Genomic DNA, 20,575 nt, shown 5'->3' on the forward strand with positions numbered 1-20,575 from the left:
GGACAAAGTTTTTGTATCTGGAGGAGCATTTAAAATATTTTTTGGCTGAAAATCTCCTGCTGGAGAGTGAGAGGTCCTGCCTGGGCAGTGGCACAGCAGCAGCTTGGGCTGGAAACTTACCTGACGGCAGCGTTCTCCCAGTGCCTGTCTGTGGAACTTTAACTGGCCAGAGGATGGTTTGAAAAACCACTTTGCTCTGGAGATGCTCCAGCAGCTGGAGACGAGCCCTCCCTGCTCTTGCTCCTGGCAGCTCCTCCGGCTGCTTGAACGGGACAGCTGAAATCCCACTTCCCGCAGCTCCGCATCACCCGGAGCTTCTCCAGTTCTTGCTCAGACACCCGAAGTGCTACAGCTGCCTGCACAGACCTCCTGGGGTCGGATTTTCTTCCTGCCAGCCTGAAGGCAGCGGTTTCCTTCCGGCAGAGCTGCTGTGGTGCTGCCTGGTGCAGAGCCTGGCTCTGCCTTCAGCTGCTCTGCCAGTGCCAGTGCCAAGGTGGGAGCCAGGGCCAGCCCCACCGGGCACACAGCGTGGCTTTATCCCCTGGAAACATTTAGCAGGAGGCCGATTTGGGAGCTGGGAGCAGCCGTGCTGGGCTCACAGCCTGGCTTTTAATCCACTGGAAATGTTTAGCAGGCAGCAAAAGCACCTTTTGCTGCTGAGCTTTGCCAACGTGCCGTCCTTTTTCCACAGGCCCACTCCCGAGGAAGCGCTCAAGTGGGGGGACTCCCTGGAGAAGCTGCTGCTGCACAAATGTGAGTGTGTGTCCATCCCTTCCACTTGTGTTTGCTGCCAGGGGAATATCCAGACACGTGCCTGGATAAAGATGGGATTTCCTCTGTTAATCCCTTCTGGTGTTTGGGGTTACACAAAGGGAAGTTAGCGTGGTTCTTGTCTGCACCCCTCCTGCTCCTGCCTGGCCCTGGGGGAACTTGGTGACAGGGGCAGGTTGGGGCTGCAGCCCCCCAGCTTGGGGAGGAGGAGGCAGAGATCTGTGTCTGTGCCCGGTTTGGGGCTGTGCAGAGGGTCCATGGAGAAGGAGCTGCTTTAGAACATCCCAAAGATGGGGGGACAGTCCTTCTCAGGCACCTCATCCTACATCCAGCCCATGGGGATGGCTGCGGGGTGCTGTCCCCACTCCAGCCCAGCCTGCCTTCTGGCTCTCCATGCTGCAGCCAGGCTGGGGATGTGGCTGCAGCTCCTGGCTGGGCTGTGCTGGCCTGGCAATGCCATCGCTGCCCGTTTGCACAGGGGGGGTTTTCGGGCAGTGCAGGGAGGTGGTTTGGGCTGCAGCTTTGCAGAGTTGCTGAGAGTCCTGTGGGGTGTTCCCTGTCGGAGAGCGGGAGTAGAGCCGTGTCCCTGTCCCCACAGACGGGCTCGCTGCCTTCAGGGCCTTCCTGCGCACCGAGTTCAGCGAGGAGAACCTGGAGTTCTGGCTGGCCTGTGAGGAGTTCAAGAAGATCAAATCCCAGTCCAAGATGGTCTCCAAGGCCAAGAAGATCTTCGCTGAGTACATTGCCATCCAGTCCTGCAAGGAGGTGAGGGCTGGCTCCCATGCTGGTGTGCGGCTCCCCGGCACCGTGGCTGCCTGGGGAGCTGCTCACCAGCCCTGATGTCTCTGCCCACAGGTCAACCTGGACTCCTACACACGGGAACACACCAAGGAGAACCTGCAGAACATCACCCGCAGCTGCTTTGACCTGGCACAGAAGAGGATTTACGGGCTCATGGAGAAGGACTCGTACCCCCGCTTCCTCCGCTCCGACCTGTACTTGGACATAATCAACCAGAAGAAAGGCAGCTCCCCGCTGTAGGCCCAAGGACTGTCTCGGGGCAGGCTGGGAGCTGTGTGTTTACATGGAATTGGGCAGTGGAGGCCTCCCCGGGAGCTGGTGGGAGCTTGCGGCCCTGCTCGTGCCCCCAGGCCATGGACGTGGGGCAGCTGAAGGCACCGAGCTCGGGGCCGAGGGGACCAACAGGCCGAGCAGTCTGGTACTGCTGCACCACCCCGAGCCACCATCGCTGGTACGACGCCGTCGGGGTGGCCCCGGCATGGATTTAGCCAGGAGGGAAGCTCCCACGAGACTACTGTGAAGCACCTGCCCCAGCCACGAGCGTTGCTGGAAGGCGCAGAGTGAGCCCAGCTCGGCGAGCAGGAGGAGGGATTCTCGTGCAGGGCTCTGGCGAGGGGACAGCAGCACCGACACGAACGTGGTCCCGGATCAAAGCCTTGTGAGCTGGAGCAGCCCCAGGACGCTGCTGTGCTTCCCCGTGCCGCGGGGCCTCCCGGCTGCCCCCGAGCAGCTCTGGCAGGAGCCCGGTGCTTCCTCGGCTCGTGGTGGGTCCCCCCAGGAGCGACGAGAGCCGGGTCCTTGCCCTGCGCTGGAGGTGTGCAAAGCACCCCCTCCTGCCCTCACCCCTGGTTTATTTATTGCCCTCCTGTAGCTGGACACGTTGCTGTGTGATAGGAGCCCCCTTGTCCTCCCCGTCCCCAAGTTACAAGTGCAATATTCGTGTGTGTCGCGGCCGAGTTCTCCGGCGGAGCGGATGCCTTTTTCTTTTTCCAGGTGTGTAGATTTTGTAAGGTAGCAGATTTAGTGTGCCAGACCCATTCCCTGGCAGCGGGCCGCCGGGGGAGCGTGGTGTAAATATCAATATATCCATGCCCTGACGACGGAGGGGTTGGTGATGGAGAAAAGCCACTCTGTGCAGCAGCCGCTCTCCTGACTCTGGATAACAATGCTGTGTTTGGGAAGGGGGGTTCCTGCTGGCCCTGGCAGGGCGGGATGCACTGCCTGCCTCCCAGTTTACAGTGCAAAGCATCTCTGCAGCTAGAAAAAAACCTACATTGTCATGGTCATAGGTAAATAAAAGGAGAATATAATTTCTTGTAGATGCCTTTTGTTCGTGCCGTGTTTGTCAGCGCTGGTGGAGCCGCGTGGCCCTCGCCTCACTGAGGAGTGTAAAATCCTATTACTGCGTGGCTAAAGAAGGGAAAATCTGGTTCTGTGAATTTCTGAGCTGTTATTTGCGATGAAGCAGCTGCCACATGCTCCTGAGGCCAGGTCTGGGTATAGGAGCAGAGTTTTGCCCAAAGCGAGACTGTTCCCAAGGACAGCGGTCGCTGTTCACCACAGCAGGGCACAAACCTCTGACCACGGAAATCCCAAACACACCAGTGACCAACCTCCTGTGGCTCCGGGTCCCTCTGGGGACACACCAAAAGCAGCAACAAATAGCTATTGCAGCTCCATGCACAGCTTGGCAGGGCTGCTGCTCCCCAGCAAGGGCAGTGCTCGGCTGTGGGATGCGAATGTTTCGTGTTTGGTACCTGAAGTGTCACCTGGTTGTGGTCAGCCTGGGATGGCTCCGGGATGTGATTGTGGTGTCACAGGGCTGTGCTGTGGCTGCCCAGAGGTGCTGCTGGTGATGCCCAGGGATGTGTGGCTGCCCCACCTGAGCGCAGCTCCCCCAGCAGGCACCATCTCTCCTGGGGAGCCGCCTGCTTTCCCTCTTCAACAACCAGCAGGTGATGCCGGGTTGGGACACTGAGGCACAGCTGAGGGCTGGAGACAGCAGGGTCGGTGATGTGGCTCTCCTGGAGATGCTGCTCTCACCCCAGGGTCAAGGTCCATGGATGGCGTCCCAGTGGTGACCCAGTCACTGACCCGGAGCTGCTGGGACCCAGTGGGGGCTGCACCCTCCCAGCTGCCTCTCCAGGAGACCCTTCCTCTTTCTCCTGGCATTGCCCAGAGCCTTCATCTCCTCTTCCTCCCAGCTGGGAGGGTTTCCCTTCATGTCTGAACTCGACACAGATTTTCTCGCACCTCCCCCCTCTCTCCCTCCATGAGCTCCCCTCACTCTATCCCAAACCATCAATGTTAGGAAACTCACAGCAGGGACCCTTCATTGCCCCCCCACTTTTCCACGTCCTCAGGCTCACTGGGGCACCCAACCGAGGGTCTGGGCTCGGGGGCTCAGTCCCTGCTGTCACCTTCTCCCTGCCCTGAGCACAGCCCCAGCAGCCCTGGTGCATTCCATGGTGCTGGTGATGCCCAGGACCATCCCAACCCTATAACCATGCTGGGTGCTGAGCCTGGAACCTGCCTTTCCTCCAGGAATTATCCCAGCCCAGTGAGCCAGGCAGGCAGGGAGGACTGGAGCTGCCGTGGGATGTGTGGGGTGGGAATCTGGTGCTCGGCTTTGATCCCTGCAGGGGACAAAGGCACTGTGGGGGTGGAGAAATGGGGACCTGGGGTGACTCCCTGGAAAGCTGGGAATAGCCCTGGGTGAGTGGCAGGAGCTGGGTTATTGCTGTAAGAGAATTTATTGCTGGTTCCAGGCTGGCGTCACTCGGCAAACGCCATCCCCACGTGCTCAGAGACACTCGATTCCCTGGAGAGACGGGGCTGGGGGAAAGCTGCAAGTGCCATGTGATGTCCCGTGTTTTCCTGGGATGGGCAGTGCCCCCGCAGCAGGACAGGTCTCACAATGAACTCGGGTCTCATCGTGGACTCTGTGGTGAGAGCGAAGCCACAGCTTTGTCCTCGCCGTGCTGCGGGAGAGGGGCTGTGACAGTTGCTCCGAGGCTTCGTGCTGCAGAGCAAAAGGTGTGAGGAGCTTGGAGCATCTGGGTGGGAGCTGGGTGAGGGAAGTCAGCCCGTGGAGGGGGTTTGTTCTGGGGACATTGGTTGGGATGGAGATCCTGCCCCACTGCCCCGAGGGGACACAGGGAGCTCTTCCAGGACACTGAGCGTACAGAAGGGGAAGAAAAATGTCCTTATTTAGCACAAAATCAGATGTCCAGGACAAAATCCAATCATGCCAAGAGAAGAAATTCCTGACTTCTCGATGCCAATACCCCAAGTCTGTGTGATGGGAATGGGAATTAGGTGTATTCCTAATTTGAGTCACAGCCTCAGCGCAACTGGCACTGCTGGAGGGACGTTCCTGTGGCAGCAGTGCTGGAATCATGGGGGTCACCCCCATGATGGGATGGCTCTGGGGGAGGAGGGGGGACGTCACCTGCAATGAAGTCATCCCTGAAGGGTGACAGCAGGAGCTGCTGCCTGTCCCAGGCTCATCCCAAGGCTCAGGGATGTGGGGAAGAGCTGCCTGAGGACATCGCTGGTGCCGCAGCCAAAGGGAATTTCCCAGTGTGGAAACTGGTGCCTTCCAAAATAGGGAGGACCTTATCTCGGCAGATAACAGGGGTTTATCTCTGGGCTAAAAATTAGCAGTTGCTGAGTTGCAAATAGTCACAACTCAGCCGTGTTTGTTGTGTGCAAACAGGGCAAAGTCCACCAAGGTGCTCCTGGTTCATCCATGGGACAAAGCTCACCCAGCTGGAGGCAAAGCTCCCCAGGGAAGGGATTTACATGGGAAAATGGGAATTATCCCCAGACAGAGCCGAAAGGTCCAAAACCTGACGTGATTCCGGGTGTGAAAAAGGTAAAATGTCCTAAGGTCCTGGGTTTAACGTGATGGTTCCCTCACACCCTCAGGGATGAGGAGGTTGGCATGAACCAAAAGCACTTGGAGAAGCTGGAAAATATTTCACCTGTCCCAGGTGATGGCCTTGACCCTTCAGGTGTCCCTCAGCTCAGTATTTCATCAGCTGCCTGATGTGGCAGCCAGGGACAGGTGCTGGAGTCACCTGTGGTCTACAAAAGCAAAGGAAGCTCTGAACGTGGCAGCCACAGGAAAATGCAGCTCAAGCTGCTGAGCGCCTCTGGGATGAAGATTTATTGGGAGAAGGGAATGAGGAGCGTGGTCATCCCAGGTGAGCATCTTGGGCTGCAAGGAGCCTCATTCCAGAGCTGGCTGGAAGCCAGGAGCATAAAGCTTTTCTCTTATTTCTGCAGAAACAGAAGTTTGCCTTTATTTACAGGTGTGCCCTGTGCCCCAAGAGGCTCCAGCACTGCCCAGCCTTCACTGGGCTTTTCCAAGGCACCCATCCTGGAGGACAAACTTACCCAAATCAACATCACTTCCTCCTGAGCAAAACCATTCCTCAGACCCCTGATTAGCCAAATACTCTCAGAATAGAAGCCAGGCTGCTTTCCAGCCCCAGACTAAACACAGCTCAGCAGTTTGATACTGAAACCACTGACACAAGAGTTCCCTGCCCGGAGTAAACAGCGGAGCTGCTGTGAGAGTCCCTTCACCCTGCTCAGGGCTACTGAGGCTTATCAGGAGCACGTTGAGCTCTAATTTGGGCGGCTGAGATGCCCAGGAGCTGTCTGGAGCCCCACCACGGGAACACCCAGCTGTCTGCACGGTGGGGATGGAGGTCAGGCTTGGTCTGGGTTTGTTTGGGGACTTTGGCACCCTCTGGGTGTGATAAGGGTGAGAGGGTGCAGGGTGTGTTTGAGGGCTCTTGTCCTTCTGGGTGGTGACCCCGGGGCTCAGAAAAGCTGTCTGGGGTGGGTGAGGGGGTACCCAGCTCACTGTCCTGCCCAGGGTGCCAAGGATACCCTTCCACAGCATCCTTGGATTGAGGCTGGCAGCACAAGTGCCACCGACACTGCAGGTGGCATTAACGACGTCACCCCTAAACAATCCAAGGGAGCAAACACAGAGAAAGTAAAAGGCTTCTGAGGTAAAAATAAAACCAGACTCAGAGGCTTCTGTCAAGGATACAAACACAGCTTGGCTGGGCCGGTGCCAGGGCAGGAAATGCAGCGGTGGTCAGAGTCCCCTGGGTGCCTCCAGCTCATGGGGGAAGCATTGTTGTGTCCCTCTCATTGCCCATTTTCTGATTCTTCCCTGCATGAGGTCATTTTTACTCAGCCCCTCCAGCTCACACATTCCCCGGGGCTGAGAAGGAAAGCGGATAAAGCAGAGAGCAGCCAGCCCGAGGCCTGGGGGAGGCTGGAGCAAAGGAGGGCGAGAAATACTTTCCTTTGTGGCTGAGCAGGGCTGGGACACAGGGAGGGGACAAGGGGGACCTGCTCCTCAGGGTGCCCCACTGCCAGCACGGGGCACAGGCAGGGAGGGAGCTGATAACGGGATTCTCACCTTGGAAAAATCTGGGACCCCCCATTTTCCCTGCCTTCATCCCTTGGCAGAGGGAGAGGTGGAGGGAGGTGGGGAAGAGGAAGAAGAGCCAAGCAGGAGCAGGTGGGGGCTGCGGAGGGAGTGTTTGCACAGGAGCCATTTGCAAGTGATTTCTCGTCCCTTCCCGAACTAATGGGACAATTATTTTGGGCCACATGTGTTCCTCATGGAAAGTTCCACCCAGGCCATGCGTCAGCTCCTGGGGGAGCAGCCCTGCTGTCCCTAAGGTCATTTTCTAGACAAAGACAAGCAGGTGGAACTCCTGCTCCTGGGTCTGGGGACAGCTGGGATGGGTCACAGAGCACCAAAGAATCCTCCCAGGGCAGGACGGGCTCACAAGCTGAGAGCTGATCCCCGGAGCCAAACCAGCACTGCTCTGCTCCTGGACGGAGCTCCTGTGCTTGACATGGGCTTTTTGGATGGGTCCATCTGATTTTGTGCCCTGTTCCCTCCAGCCAGCTCAAGAAGGGTGTGGAGAAATCAGAGGGAATCCTGGAGAAGCTGCTGAGGTGGTCATGGATCTGTGAGGGGTGGAGAGGGGTGGGCTATAACAGCACCCACAGCTTTGGGAGGACAGCTGGAAAGGTGATGGAGCCACACTTTTCTCGGTAGCAGAAGGTGACACAATAAGGGACAACAGCCACAGCGTGTGGCAGCTGGCAGACCTTCAGCTGGCACCACAGGACAGATGTTCTCCTTGCAAAGCTGGCACAGCAGAAAAACAGGGCCCAGAGGAGGAGGGGTCTCACTGCTGCGAGTGGCCCAGACTTGACCCCAGCCCCAGCTGACCTGTCCAGGCGCTGGGGACATCCCTGGTCCTTGGGAGGGTTGGGGCAGAGAGCCCAGGGATGCACCCCTGGCACACCGAGCAGCTTTGCAGGTGGACATGGACAATGTCCCCCAGGACAGAGCTGCAGGAAGCCAAAGGCCTCATGTGAAAACAAATCCTGTGGTTTTCTACAAGGTAAAATTTCAATTCCACAGCCTGAGGATGGGCCCATGGTGTTAACGCTGGAGCTGAGGGAGGGCTTCCCTTTGCCCTCTGACCACTCGGAACCTGTTTGGTTCTGGGTAAAAGATGGGAGCTGAGAGACAAATTTTTGCGTGGGTTGGGCTGTGGGATGGCCCCGTGGAGCTCAGGGTGATGTCCCTGCTGCCTCCCGCTGCCCTGTCCCCTATCACAAAAGATGGGGCTGCACAATTTTCATCTGCACATTGCCATGTTTTCTAGAAATAACTCCTAAAATCTTTTTATTTGGCCACCCCAGGCCTGAGCAGCACTGATAGCTGCACACGGCTCGGCTGTGGGATGGGGATCCTGGAGGGCTCTTGCAGCTATTGCCCTACGTATTTTATTTAATTTGTCATCTGTATGCAAACAATCGAGTTAATTAACGAGATGATCTTTCAGGGAGCACAAGTGTTGCCAGAGGTAGGAAGTCTGATAAGTTGATCCAGCCAATCTTTCCTAAAATAAATAGAGGGGAAGGAAGTAGGATGGGAGCCCCTGCAAATCACATTTTAAATAGTGTCAGCTTTTATGGCTGAGCCATAAAACCGTAGTTCCTGAAGCACTGGCACGGCATTAATGAGATGATAATTATGGACACGCTCATTACTGCAGCTTCATTACAGCCCAGGAATTGACTCTGGCAAGGAGCTTGGGGGTTCTGCCCTCTCTCCTCTGCTGTGTCCACGTGCCAGGGAAGTTATTCCCGGGAGAGCTCCCACCCCTCTGCCTGCTCTTCCCCCAGCTGAGGCTCCAGCCAGGTTGGTCTCAGCACACAGGGCAATGCTCTGGCTCCCTGTGGGCAGCTTTGGGACTCTGGGGAATTTGGAGTCCCCAGCACAGGGCTCTGAGCACGGTGGCAGAGGGGGATTCTGCGATTCTGATTCCATCCCCAGTACTTCCCCCAGGCACCACAAATTCAAAGCCCTCTGCTGTCAAGCACCCCGTTTGCTCTGCTCTGAGACCATCCTGCTCGTGTTCCCCACTTTTCCATGGCTGCACAGAGTCATCAGGAAATGCCAGACTCCTCCAGGGTGAGGGGACAGGGATGGAAATCCCCGGGCTGGAGCAGGGATTGTGTGGAGCCCCACTGGCTGCCCTGTGCTCTCTGTGGTGCTGTGCTTGGTTATTTCCAGCTGCGGCTTCTGGAAACCTTCAGTGCTTTTGCCACTTTTAGCCCTGGTGGCTCAGTAACTGCTCCTGGCAGGGCTGAGGCTGCTCCTCATTTTCTGGAAAAACTTTAAAATGCTGCAGAGTGTCAGAGGAATTCCAGCTAAGGAAAAAAATAACAACCAGAAAAACAAAACCTGGTCTTTTTCCAATCAAGCTACACTGTTGTATTTTTCTTAAAGAAAAACACATCTCCTTTTTTCCTGGATCCAACTGGCCCCTGCAAACGCACTCTCCATTGCGCCAAGCTCCCAAAAGAACTGCAGCTGTCAATGGAAATAAAGCCCTGGGAGAATCTCCCCTTCCTGTCTCACCCTCCTGAGCTCCTGACGTGCCACACACTCTGTGTGGGTGACAAATCTTCGCTGTGACAGTTCCTGGATGTTTGAACCCCAGTGCTGTGAGGAGCCATCCCCAGATGTGTGTGTTCCAAGGCTGGCATAAATCAAGTGCAGCACAAGGCTGGCAGCTTGGGTTTGTTGGTGGATCTCAGCAGGGTTTAACCCCTTTGGCTCTGGGGCTGGCAGTGCCGGAATCTTGGCCAGGGTAGGGTTTGGGGTATTCCTGGGCTCCACTCCATCCCACCACATCCATCCTTGGTCTAGCCAGTGATTCCCAGATTAATTTGTTTGGACACGGGAGTGCTGAAGGTCTGCGTGTTCCAGGTCAGGAAAACGAACAGTCACAGCCCTCGTTCCTCTTGATGAAATCCCTCAAATTATTGCTCGGTTCTTTTTAAAAATTCCTATTCACAAATGTTTTCCTGGCCTCCTGCTGCCTCCCCTAAGAGGGGTCTGGAAGCCTGGGGGCCTCTCCTCGGGGGTGGCTGCTCCTCCAGAGGCACAGGTGTGTTTACAGGGGCCACTTGAGGCTCCTTTTCCCATAAACTCCAGAAATGCCCTGGAAAAGCAGAGTCAAGCCCAAAATTTGCCCAGCTCCCTGGCAAGGATGCCCAGGATTGGAGCTGCAGGGCTCCAGGGCTCTGGTTTCCCATGGAAGGACCGAGCTCTGCCAGGGCTTTTGGAACCAGAGCCTCTCTGTGAGCAGGGCTGGGAGCCGGGGCTGGGGCTGCTCTGGGCTGACATCACCCACAGGGCGATGGGGCCTCGGTTCCACCTCGTTGTTCCCCCCTGCTCTTCATCCTGCCTTCGTTGCTTTTCTCCTGCCTTTGTTGTGCTCTCCCATTTCTGCAGCCCGGGATCATTTTCGCTCCACGGGGCTGCACCATGGGCTGGTGCCTGGGTGTGGAAAACAGCAGGGATGGGGCAGGAGGTGGGAATGTGGAGGGTAAAGGGCTGGACCTGCTGGGTGCCTCCCACAGCGTCCCCAGGTGACGAGGCTCCTCCTGGGCACGATGGAGGTGACGCCACTCCCAATGTCCAAACCCTTGCTGTCCTTTGGCCTCGGTGTGGCTGTCCTGCAGCAGGGCTCCTCCAAAGGCAGAAGAGCCAAGGTCAGAATGGGCATGAGGCGGAGCTGTTATCACCCAGGGCTGGGCAGGGAAGGGAGCGCCAGCCTGGCCAGGTCCTGCCTGGTGGCACTGTGGGATGAGTCACAAGGGACATGGCAGGCTCAGGGCTGTGGGGTGATTCAGCTCCAGGAGTTGCCACTGCGCTGCCTGTGCCACGTGGCCGGGGCTGGCACAGGGCACAGGAGTGGCCCTTGTCCTGCAGAGCTGCAGCAAACCCATGGCCAGAGCAGCACCGTGGGGCTGCAGGGGGGCACTGGGTCCTGGCAGCTCCCAAGTGAATCCAAGGCAGCTCCTGACCACTCTTGAATGGACAGCATGGGCTGGGTGCTGCTTCTCTTTAAAACTATGGGCTATAAATTGGGGAGGTGCCTGGCAGTGAGGGAGTGCAGGGGCTGGGGCCAAGGCTGGTGGTCTTGTGTGGTTCCCAGCTCCTGAACTTGCTGCTGCCTCATAAGGACACACATCCTGGTAGGCCCATCCTGGTGGGTCCCTCCTGAACTGGGGGTTGCTGGTGCCAGGGCATGTGGTGGGGTTTGGCAGAGCAGGCCCTCGACTGATTGAGGAGGTGGAGGAAAGGGGCTGGGGCTTTGTCAGCTGAAACCACTGAGAGCCTGAGGCAGCCCCGTGCCTGGAGCAGGGAGGGGTGAATCCTGGTCTCTGCTCCAGGGACTTCCAGCACCTCGTGGGCAGCTCCTTGGGAGGTGTTGTGCAGTGTGCTGGCCCAGCTCATCAAGGGGTTGTCCCCTGTGTCCCCTCCATGGCCCTGTGCCCCGGGAGGAGCTGCTGGAAGGGGTGACTACTCCAAACAGGGGGGACTGAGCCCTTGGAGCCAGTGGTGGGGCAGGAGGTGCTGCTGTGGCTGCAGGAAGTCCCTCATGCTGGACCGCACTGAGCTGATGAGTCTGAAAATGCAGCTGCTCTGGGGGTGATCCCAGAGGTCCCTCTCCAGACAGCATTCCCTGGAATTGCAGCAGGACACGGCACTGCTGGAGGCTGTGCAGCTCCAGAGCAATTCCCGCTGGCCCCAGTGGGACCAGAGCCCATCCCTGGTGACCACCTGCCCCTTCCACCACCCCTCTGCTCTCTCCTCCACCTTCCACTCGCTGCTGGGGCTGCTGCTGCCTCTGTCCTCTCTCCTGTCTCTGCTGCACTCCATGGGTTTGTCCCCAGGCTGTTCCCACTGCCTGTTCCCAGTCTGCTCAGTTTCTTGGCATTATTTTTTCCTGCAAATCTGAGCCAGGCTGGTGCTTCCAGGGGGTTTCTGCAGGGTGGAGATTCCATCACTTTGTTGTCTCATACTGTGCTGATGGCAAGGCTCGAAGCCTTTGGAGGTGAGGTTTGTGTTTGGGTGTTACCAGAGCAACCCCGGCAGGCTGGGAGCCTTCGCCTGTCTGCAGCACATCTGTCCAACAGCTGTTCCCAGTCTGTACCTGGGGGCTCGGGGCCTGCCAGGGGGGCTCTGCTCTGCTGGGAGCCTTCAGGGGGTGGGACCTGGTGGGAAGCCAACAATTGGCCCTTGGCTGTGATTCCCTGTTTGCCCCAAGGATTGGAGCAGGCTCTGGAAAGTGAATTTACAGTAAAAGGCTGAACTCAGCATAACGACCCCAGGTACAGGCGGGGAGTGGGACAGGGTTGGACACACAGACTGAGGGGTGTAGGGCGTAAATCCCGCCAGGAGTGGCTGAGGGAGCTGGGAAAGGGGCTCAGGCTGGAGCAAAGGAGGCTCAGGGGGGACCTTGTGGCTCTGCACAAGTCCCTGACAGGAGGGGGCAGCCGGGGGGGGTCGGGCTCTGCTCCCAGGGAACAGGGACAGGAGGAGAGGGAACGGCCTCAGGCTGGGCCAGGGGAGGCTCAGGGTGGACACCAGGAGGAATTTCTCCATGGAAAGGGTGGTCAGGCCTTGGTAGGGGCTGCCCAGGGCTAGGGTGGAGTCCCCATCCCTGGAGGTGTCCGAGGCGAGGCTGGACATTGGGGCTTGGAGCAGCCTGGGACAGTGGGAGGTGTCCCTGCCCATGGCAGGGCTGGCACTGGATGGGCTTTAAGGTTCCTTCCAAACCAAACCAGTCTGAGATTCTGGGATTTGATGATTCTATGAAATAGAATAGATTTTCTGGGTGTCCTGGAATGAAGAGGAATGAAGAAGTTCAGGAATGTTGTTCACCATCGCTTTCAGAGGAGGATCCCTCAGATTTCCTTCACCATCCTTCACAAGGTGCAAATTCCTAATAACTGTATTTCAAAGAGCTGCTTGTGTTTGTTGTGAACCTGCATTTGAACTGGAGCAGAACAACTGCAAAGGAACAATGAGACATTTTGAACATCAGAAACTCAGGGGAAGGAAAAAAAAGTTACCCTCACTTTCTTTGGGCTCCATCCCAGCTCCAGGACAATTAATTCTGTGTTTCTCCCGAACACACTGGATGTTCCCTCCTCCTGCAGCAACTGCAGAAGATAAGAGCCATGACCTGGCACCAGCTCTGGGTGCTGAGGAATTTCTAAGCTCATTTTCTGATAAGAGCCTTCCCAGGATGGTTGGATACAGTCTGTTTTCATGGGCACTCTCCAAGGTCAGGTTGTTTAGCAAGGACCAGCCCACAGCAATGCTGAACAGACTGAATTTAGGGTGGGAAACTGTGGCACTGCAGACCTTGCAGCTCGTGGCAGTTTAGGCATGAGGCAGGTCCTGCTCACCCAGGAAGAGCAGAGGGAAGGAGGGGAATTCAAGCTGTAAAACTGCTGAAGGAAGCATGGACATTGTGCCTCTGCAAGGGGAAGGGGTTTCTGCTCCAGGGGTTGGGGTCACCCACCCTGGCCAGCAGAGATTGGCTTCAGTGTGTCTGAAGCAGAGCAATATTTGCTGCCTTTGGGCTGGATGAGAACCTGGGAGCTGCAGAGTAACAAGTTCTCCCCGCTGAAATTTGTGACCAAATCCAACCTCTGCATGCCCAGGAGGGGAGCAATCCTGCTGCCCTGGGCAGAGGGAAGCTCCTGGTTCCCTGCCATGTGCTGCAGATCCATAACTCCATTTCCAGCTCCAGCCTCCCACCGCTGCTGGCTCAGTCCAGCAAGGACACAACTCCTTATCCCTTAAAGCAGCACCCTCAGGGGTGCCCTGCCTGCTCCCAGCTGTGCTGTGGAGCTGAGCTGCCCCTCCCTGCTGTCTCCAACAGATTCCACGGAGCAGACGGCTCGTGCCGGGCAGGGCAGTGACCCCGTGGCAGGACACTCATGGGCTGAGAGGACAGAGCTGCCTGGGCTGGATATTGGGGGAAAACCCTTCCTGCTGCCAGGAGCAGAAGGGAGAATCCAGCAGGATCCTTCATCGCCCACAGCGCTGTGGTACAGGAAAGGTGTTAGAAAAACCCCACTGGCTGAGAAGTGTCCATCAGCTGGGCCTGCTGCACCCTGCACAGTGTGGGATCCCCCATCTCTCCCTGCCCATCCAGCTGGAAAAGGACTTGGCAGCTCCAGAGGAGTGGCCATTCGCTGGGAATTTATGCAGAAGAGGCCAGGGCATCACCCCACTTCCCAAGCCCTCGTTAAAGGGACAAAAAGGAGAACAGATGTGCCTTGGCCTGTGAGCAAAGAGTCCCCAGAGGCTGTGAAGCCTGGGGTCACCCTGCTGGGGGCTAGCTGGTGGGAGCTGCGAGGAGAACACCTGGGACCCCAGGAGCAGCACTGCAAGGGGGCTTTGGCACTGCTGCACACAGGCTGCTTGTCTGGAAGCTGATCCAGTCCAGTCCTGGAGCACAGAGGTGTCACTGACCACAGAGGGACTGGGCACCTCCTTGAAGGAGGTACTTGTGTGTTTGAGGCTCTGCAGTGGGCTGAGTTTGCTGGATGGGGGCTCAGGGTGTAACTGCAGGATACTGAAATGCCTCAGGGCTGAGATCACTCTTGGCCCCGTGGAATGACTGTGGAAGATTTATTGACATTTATCTTCATTGCTGCAGAAAAATGAGTGGTGTGTTTGAGCCAGAAAGCCAAAATCAGGCTCTTGGAAAAGCAGCAGGGAGAGTTTCCAAAGCTGCCGGGGGCTTCAGCGAAGGTTCCCCCACCCTGAGCCTCGAAATGCTCCTGCAGTGAAATCCCAGCTGGGGAGAGAGTGGGGCTATGAAGCTGTGTCTGGAGTCAGGGATGGCCAGAGGGGCCAGGGCTGGCTCTGATGTGCTGCTCCCATGGGGAATGGACACTTTCCCTGCCAGAATATCCCACGGGAGCCTGGGGATGGGGGGAGAGCACATTTCTTTGTCCCAGATTGTGCTGAAGAGTTCATGTCTTGCCCTTCTGAGGAGCGGACCTGGGCAGAGCATCACCAGCACCATGTCCTGGGCAAGCTCTGCCCTCCAGGGTTTGGAGCAGCGCAGAGGCTTTTGGCCTTTAAATACAAACAATTAAATAATGTCAAGGAACAGCTGGGAAAAGGAAAGGGAGGAATGGTTCATAGGGAAGTGATGGGAGGCCACAACTGATTGTGCACTGTTTGTGGGATGCTCCATGTGCACGGAGAGGGGGTGAAGGGCACCTCTGGGACCTGCTTGGAGCTGCTGCTCACCTGGTTCCCTGTTGTCCCTGCTGCCAGGATGGAGCACGGCTGTGGAACAGGGCTGGCACACAGCTCCCCACCACTGGTGCCAGGAGGGCTGGGGATGGGGTTGGGCTGGTGGTCAGGAAACGCTGGACCTCATGCCAGGAGACTCTCTGGGAAGCAAAAAGATTCCCAGGGTTGGGTGGATGGAAGAGGTGGCACAAGGAAGGCTCTGTGTGTGTGTCCTCCGAGTGCCCACCCTGCATCCCAGCAGCAGGAAAAGCATTGGGGTTGTTTGTTTGGATGACACAAACATTTTGTCTGAGGGCTCTGGGAGAGCCAACCAAAGCTGTGGCTGATGCAGCCTCCTTGGCTGGCTGTTGCTGCCCTGGGGCTTGGATCCCTGGGGCTCTGCTCCCCGTCTGCAGGGAGCCCTGAACAACCCCCAGAGACCACGGAATGCCGGGCTCTGGGGAGACCCTGTGCTCATCCCAGCCCCTTTTGGAGTCTCCCTGCCTGTGGATTCCTGCCCTCTGCTCCCTTCCCAAAGGAAATCTCCAGAGAGCACCTCAGGGGGGCTGAAATGCGCCCAGAGGCAAGGGAGGGACACCCCCTGGCACCCTCAGCCAACACCTGGAGCCCCTGTCCAGCGTGGCTGGTGGCCCTGCGTGTCCGGTGGCCCTGCGTGTCCGAGAGCTTCGCCAATGCCCTTCACAGCCCCGCCGGCGTCTGCTGCTCCTCGCTCCAAGGTATTTTTAGCAGGAGCTGCATCTGCTCCGGCTGCGGCTCTGCCCGCGAGTCCTGCGGAGCAGATAAGGGAGCAGCGAGGAAACAATCGCGGCCTCAGTTATTTTTGGCTCCGAGGAGCTCCTCAGCAGCAGCATGACTTTTTAATAAACAAAATCCCCCTTCACTGAGGGCGCGGGGGAACAATCGCCCCATTGATCCCCCGCACTAACGAGGCTGCAGAAAAGGAGTTAATGAGGGCTGGGCAGACAAGGGGCTGCAGAACAACGCGGCCATTCTGGGAAGGGCAGGAAAGGCTCCCGGGACAGGAGGCTGAGTTTCCTCTGTCCCGGGGTCTGTTCCTCCCTGGGCAGCTGCGAGAGGACAGAGCCTGTGGGTCGGATCCCATGCATCCCAAGGGATTGGGCTCGGAGGTTTGGGGGGATGTGCCCAGATGGGATCTGGGGAAGTTTGGGCTCTGCAGGAAGAGGAGCCAGAGGAGGCTGGGTGGGTGCTGTGGGTGGCACAGGGACAGTGGCCAGGAGAGGGCTGATGGAGGCCAGGACCTCCTGCCCCACTGCCACCCACGGGGGCTGCTCTGCTCCCACACTTCATTATCCTGAGCTGGAAGGGACCCACAAGGATCAGCGAGTCTGACTCTTGAGCAAATGGCCCACACAGTGATCAAACCCCCAGCGAGGTGTCATCAGCACATGTCCTAAACACTGGGACAGCTAAAGAGGTTTTTGGGACACTTCTGTTGAAGCAGACGGGGTTTTGGGAAACCAGAGAGCAGCCATGCTTGGGGCAGGTGAAATCTCTGTGTCTGTGCTGGCTTGCCTGGGTTAGCTGGAGGTTTTGGGATGTGGGTTCCTTTCCTGCGCCTCACGAGGGAGGTTTGCTCATTGGGAATGGCTCAGGCAGCAACACGAGATGAAGACATCTGATAAAAGGGTTTAGGGGTGAGGAACACCAGGGACCTTGTCTGGAGACGCCCTTTTTATCAGCCCTGGGTCTGGCATCAAGATGTCGTGAGGATTTGGCTCTTTGCCACAGGAGCCAGAGCAGCAGGAGGGGGGGTCTCTGCTCCCAGCATCGAACTCAGATCTCTGCTGAGCTACTCAGCTCTTCCCCGTGCACTTGGCCAGCATTAAAAGGGGAATAAAGTCTCCTGTGAAGAGATGTGGGGCTTATTTATAAACATTTTCAAGTGTTCTGAGCTCTGCAGATGAGAGGGGCTGTTAAAGTGCAAACCAAAGTCTTCTCATCAATCCTTAACTGTGTGATAACAGCTCCATTCACCCTGCTACAGGAACTTTCCAGCTCCTTGTGATTGCTCTGACAGCTGACTGCTGCAGTTGGAGGGATGCTCAAATGTCTGCAGCAGTGACAACTTTCTGCAGCACCCAGCCTCCTCCTCAGCCCAGTGCTGGTGTCCAGAGCTGCCTTCCTGGGTGTTTCCTGGGAAAGAATGCACCTTGGAACCAGCAAGGCAGCCAGGCAGGATGATAAAATCAGGGTTTTCATTTATTTACATGCCAAAAATGTGGTTTTTTGGGCTGTGGCGGATCATGGTCATGTCTGACTTGACATGGGCTTGAGGAACAGGCAGACTTCAGACTCCCTGGTGAGGCTCAGGACCAGCTCTCAGGGGAGTCCCCAGCTGTGTCATCCAACTTCTCTGGGCATTTTCCACGTGCTGGTGAAGCTGCTCCTGCCATGAGCTGTTTGGGTCAGTGACAGTTCTCCTTCCTCACGATGTCTGTGTGAAAACTCCAGGGAGAGCTGGTCCAGCCCCTGTGGCTGGAGGAACAGGAGAGAGCACCAAGGATTCAAGCAGGGCCTGACTTGTTATCTGCTGGCATCTGCTCAGTCCTGTGCTGTTCTGGGAGCCTCAGATGTGGTCAGGGCTCTGGAGGAGGTGGGGAGGGCTGGCAGGCAGATGAGCATGACTGGGGCTCTGGGGATGTGATTTCCAATCAAGTGATCACCCCCAGGCTGGGTAAACATCCTTTGATTGGGGCAGACAAAGAGCTGCTGTCCCTGGGCTGCGCTGGAGCCGCAGGTCCCAGCACCACCACGCTGCTGCTCAGCTTCCAGCCCACCCTAAAACCACCCTCCCAGTAAAACCCACAGGAATCACCCTGCCGGACTCAAAGCTGCCAGGCTGGCTCCAGAAAGAGGTGAGGTTCTTCTTGTTTTCCTCCCAAAGGGACACCAACTTTCAGGAAAGTGGCTGGAGGTGCGAGAGGGCCGAGCCCAAGGGATGAAACCTCCGCCTCTGGCACAAATCCTGTGGCCACTCATCCCTGGACGAGCAGCTGTTTCCCATCAGAGAGCTGGGATGGTGACTCAGGTGCTCCAGTGCTACTCCAGAACCCTTTTTTCCCCCGGTCCTGGTTCCAATGTCCCCTGTCTAGAGCCTCTCAGGGGGCTGTGTGGAAGTGGGGGAGGCCTGACTCGTCCCCTGCCTTGGGGCTCTGATTTTGGCTGCCTGAGCCCTTGCCTGGAGGTTCCTGTGTCAGTCCTGGTGGTCATCCTGCCCAGAGCCCCCTCCTGGCTGGGGTAGGGTGACCCACGGCCCTGAGGACAAGGACAATGTGTATTTCCTGTGGGATGCTGGTGCTGAGCGTGCCCTTGTGCCAGACCGTCTCACCCTGAGATGTTTCTGTTCCGTCTCTCTCAGCTCCTGCTGTCTTGGCTGACCTTCATCCCCAGCTGAGGAGGAAGCTGTGCAGAGAAATGCCAAATACCAGGTGGGAAATAAGATCAGGGCAGGAAAATTACCACTGCTGAGTCCTTGGGGGAGCAGAGTAACAAATCCTTGCACCGAGAGCCTGGCAAGAGGCCACCTCTGCAGACAGGAAAATGCTCTGCACTTCCATGTCCAGGGGGGAGGGCTGGGGTGATGGCACGGAGACCAAACATCCTGCAGGGAGGGCTGAGAGCTCAGGTATCCCTCCCTGTGTGTGAGGGGAACACCCTTTGTAGGATCCAAAACCCCATCAGCTGCCTCTCCTGCAGCTTCCAGGCTTGAGGATTTCCAGTGGCCCAGGCTGGTGGCCCCAATGCTGGGCCTTAGCACATAAACATTGGCCCCCAGTGCCTGCAGAGATGGCCTGGGTGGTTCTACCCAACTTCCATCTCCTGATCAGGTCTGCAGGAGCTCTGGGATGTGTCCTGGCTGCTTTAGCTGCCCTGATGTGTCTGGAACAGCAATGGGGGCCCAGGGCCAAGCACCCGACTCCCACCCCAGGCTGCTGCTCTGGGTGTTCTCCAGATAAAGAGGCTGTGGTTTGACACAGGGAGAGCTGGAGAGGTTCTAATCAAGGTGGGGCCGATCTGTAGGGTACCAGCAACATTGCTTGGTCCCTCTGGTTCAGACAGGAGAGGGAGGGAATCATTGGGCAAAAAAGTTAAAACGAAGGAGGGCAAATGTTCTTCACTCAGCACATGCACAGCCTGGGGAACTCCCACAGAGGAGGATGGTGCTGGAAGCTCTTTCGGATTGGAAAGGAGGCTGGAGCCTTTCACACTGCACTTCTGGCCCCACAGACTCCCAGAGGGATAAGGTGTCCCCTGGCCACGGCTGGGGACAGGGCTGTCCCTGGCAGCTCCATAGCACTCGGTGAAGCGTCATTTCTGTGCAGTGACACAGCAGCTGTGCCACTGCAGCTCTCCCAGGGCAGGGTAAAGGCCAGAGGCTCTGTCCCCAGTGTCCCCAGGGGGGGTGATGGCTGTCACAGCACTCTAGGAGCCTTCTGGGGCAGTCTTGCAAGAGCTCACTGAGCGTGGCTGCCGAGTTAAGGAGGTTTTCATGGAAGGTGGGGAAGGTCTGTGGTGGAGCAGCAGGAATGTCGGGGTCAGTCGGGGGAGAGGGATGTTTCCAGTGTGTCTGTCCAGTGATTGAGTCCACAGCCAGATGTGTGGGGACAGGGAGCAGTGCTAGGAATATCTGCTGATTAATCCAGGAAATGTGATACCCTGTGGAGAAGTGGGTAAACGTTCCTGGATCTTCCTTCAGCCCCATCTCTGGGAAAGGAAGTTACCCAAAGGCAAGGGAGCAATCTCAGCCCCAGGTCCTGCCCTGTGGCTGGGAGCTTGAGTGCCAAGAGCCTGCACAGGACACTTGGCCAGGGGACAGAGGAGAGTGAGAGAAGCCTTTGGCTCATCTTGGCAGGCCCAGGTCTGGTTTGCTTTTGCTTCTCTGTCTCTTTATAGCACTTGTGGATGTGTTGCTCCTGATGGACTCTTGGGAATAGATATCTGCTTGCTCCATCAGCCTGGCTTATGTTCATGGGAACTTCCCAGCTGGCTGCCAGACTGTGAGTCACTCCATCCCTGTGGGCACAGCAATCCCCAAAATCAGGGCCTGGGCCTCTCCTGCAGCCCTGGCAGGCCCTGGCTGCCTGATCTGGAGAGAGAGAGAGACACAAACTGTGCCCAGCTGGGAGCCCAAGTGCAGAACTGGGGTGCGAGAGCACCTTGAGGAGCAGCTGAGCTGCAGCACAGGGCCAGGGAGCTCTGCTCTCACTCAGGAGCTTGGATTCCCTCTGTGAAAGCCTCCTGGAAGGATTTTAGCTCAGGTGTGAGCCCGTGGGTGCCAGGGCCAAA

General features: G+C 57.3%; 1 protein-coding gene across 14 annotated transcripts in view; it reads left to right on the forward strand.

The window, feature by feature from the left end:
* RGS3 (regulator of G protein signaling 3) overlaps nt 1–2,891 on the forward strand; it is a 67,234-nt gene extending 64,343 nt beyond the window's left edge. For all 14 annotated transcript variants that reach the window (XM_048325514.1, XM_048325515.1, XM_048325517.1 and 11 more), the window contains 3 exons: nt 692–753; nt 1,370–1,536; nt 1,627–2,891. In XM_048325514.1, coding sequence (XP_048181471.1) covers nt 692–753; nt 1,370–1,536; nt 1,627–1,812 — 415 coding nt within the window. In that variant the 3' untranslated portion in view covers nt 1,813–2,891. The remainder of the gene's footprint in view (nt 1–691; nt 754–1,369; nt 1,537–1,626) is intronic.
* Nucleotides 2,892–20,575: the final 17,684 nt, after the last annotated feature.

Source organism: Corvus hawaiiensis, chromosome 21 (assembly GCF_020740725.1).
Source record: "Corvus hawaiiensis isolate bCorHaw1 chromosome 21, bCorHaw1.pri.cur, whole genome shotgun sequence".
Taxonomy (NCBI): domain Eukaryota; kingdom Metazoa; phylum Chordata; class Aves; order Passeriformes; family Corvidae; genus Corvus; species Corvus hawaiiensis.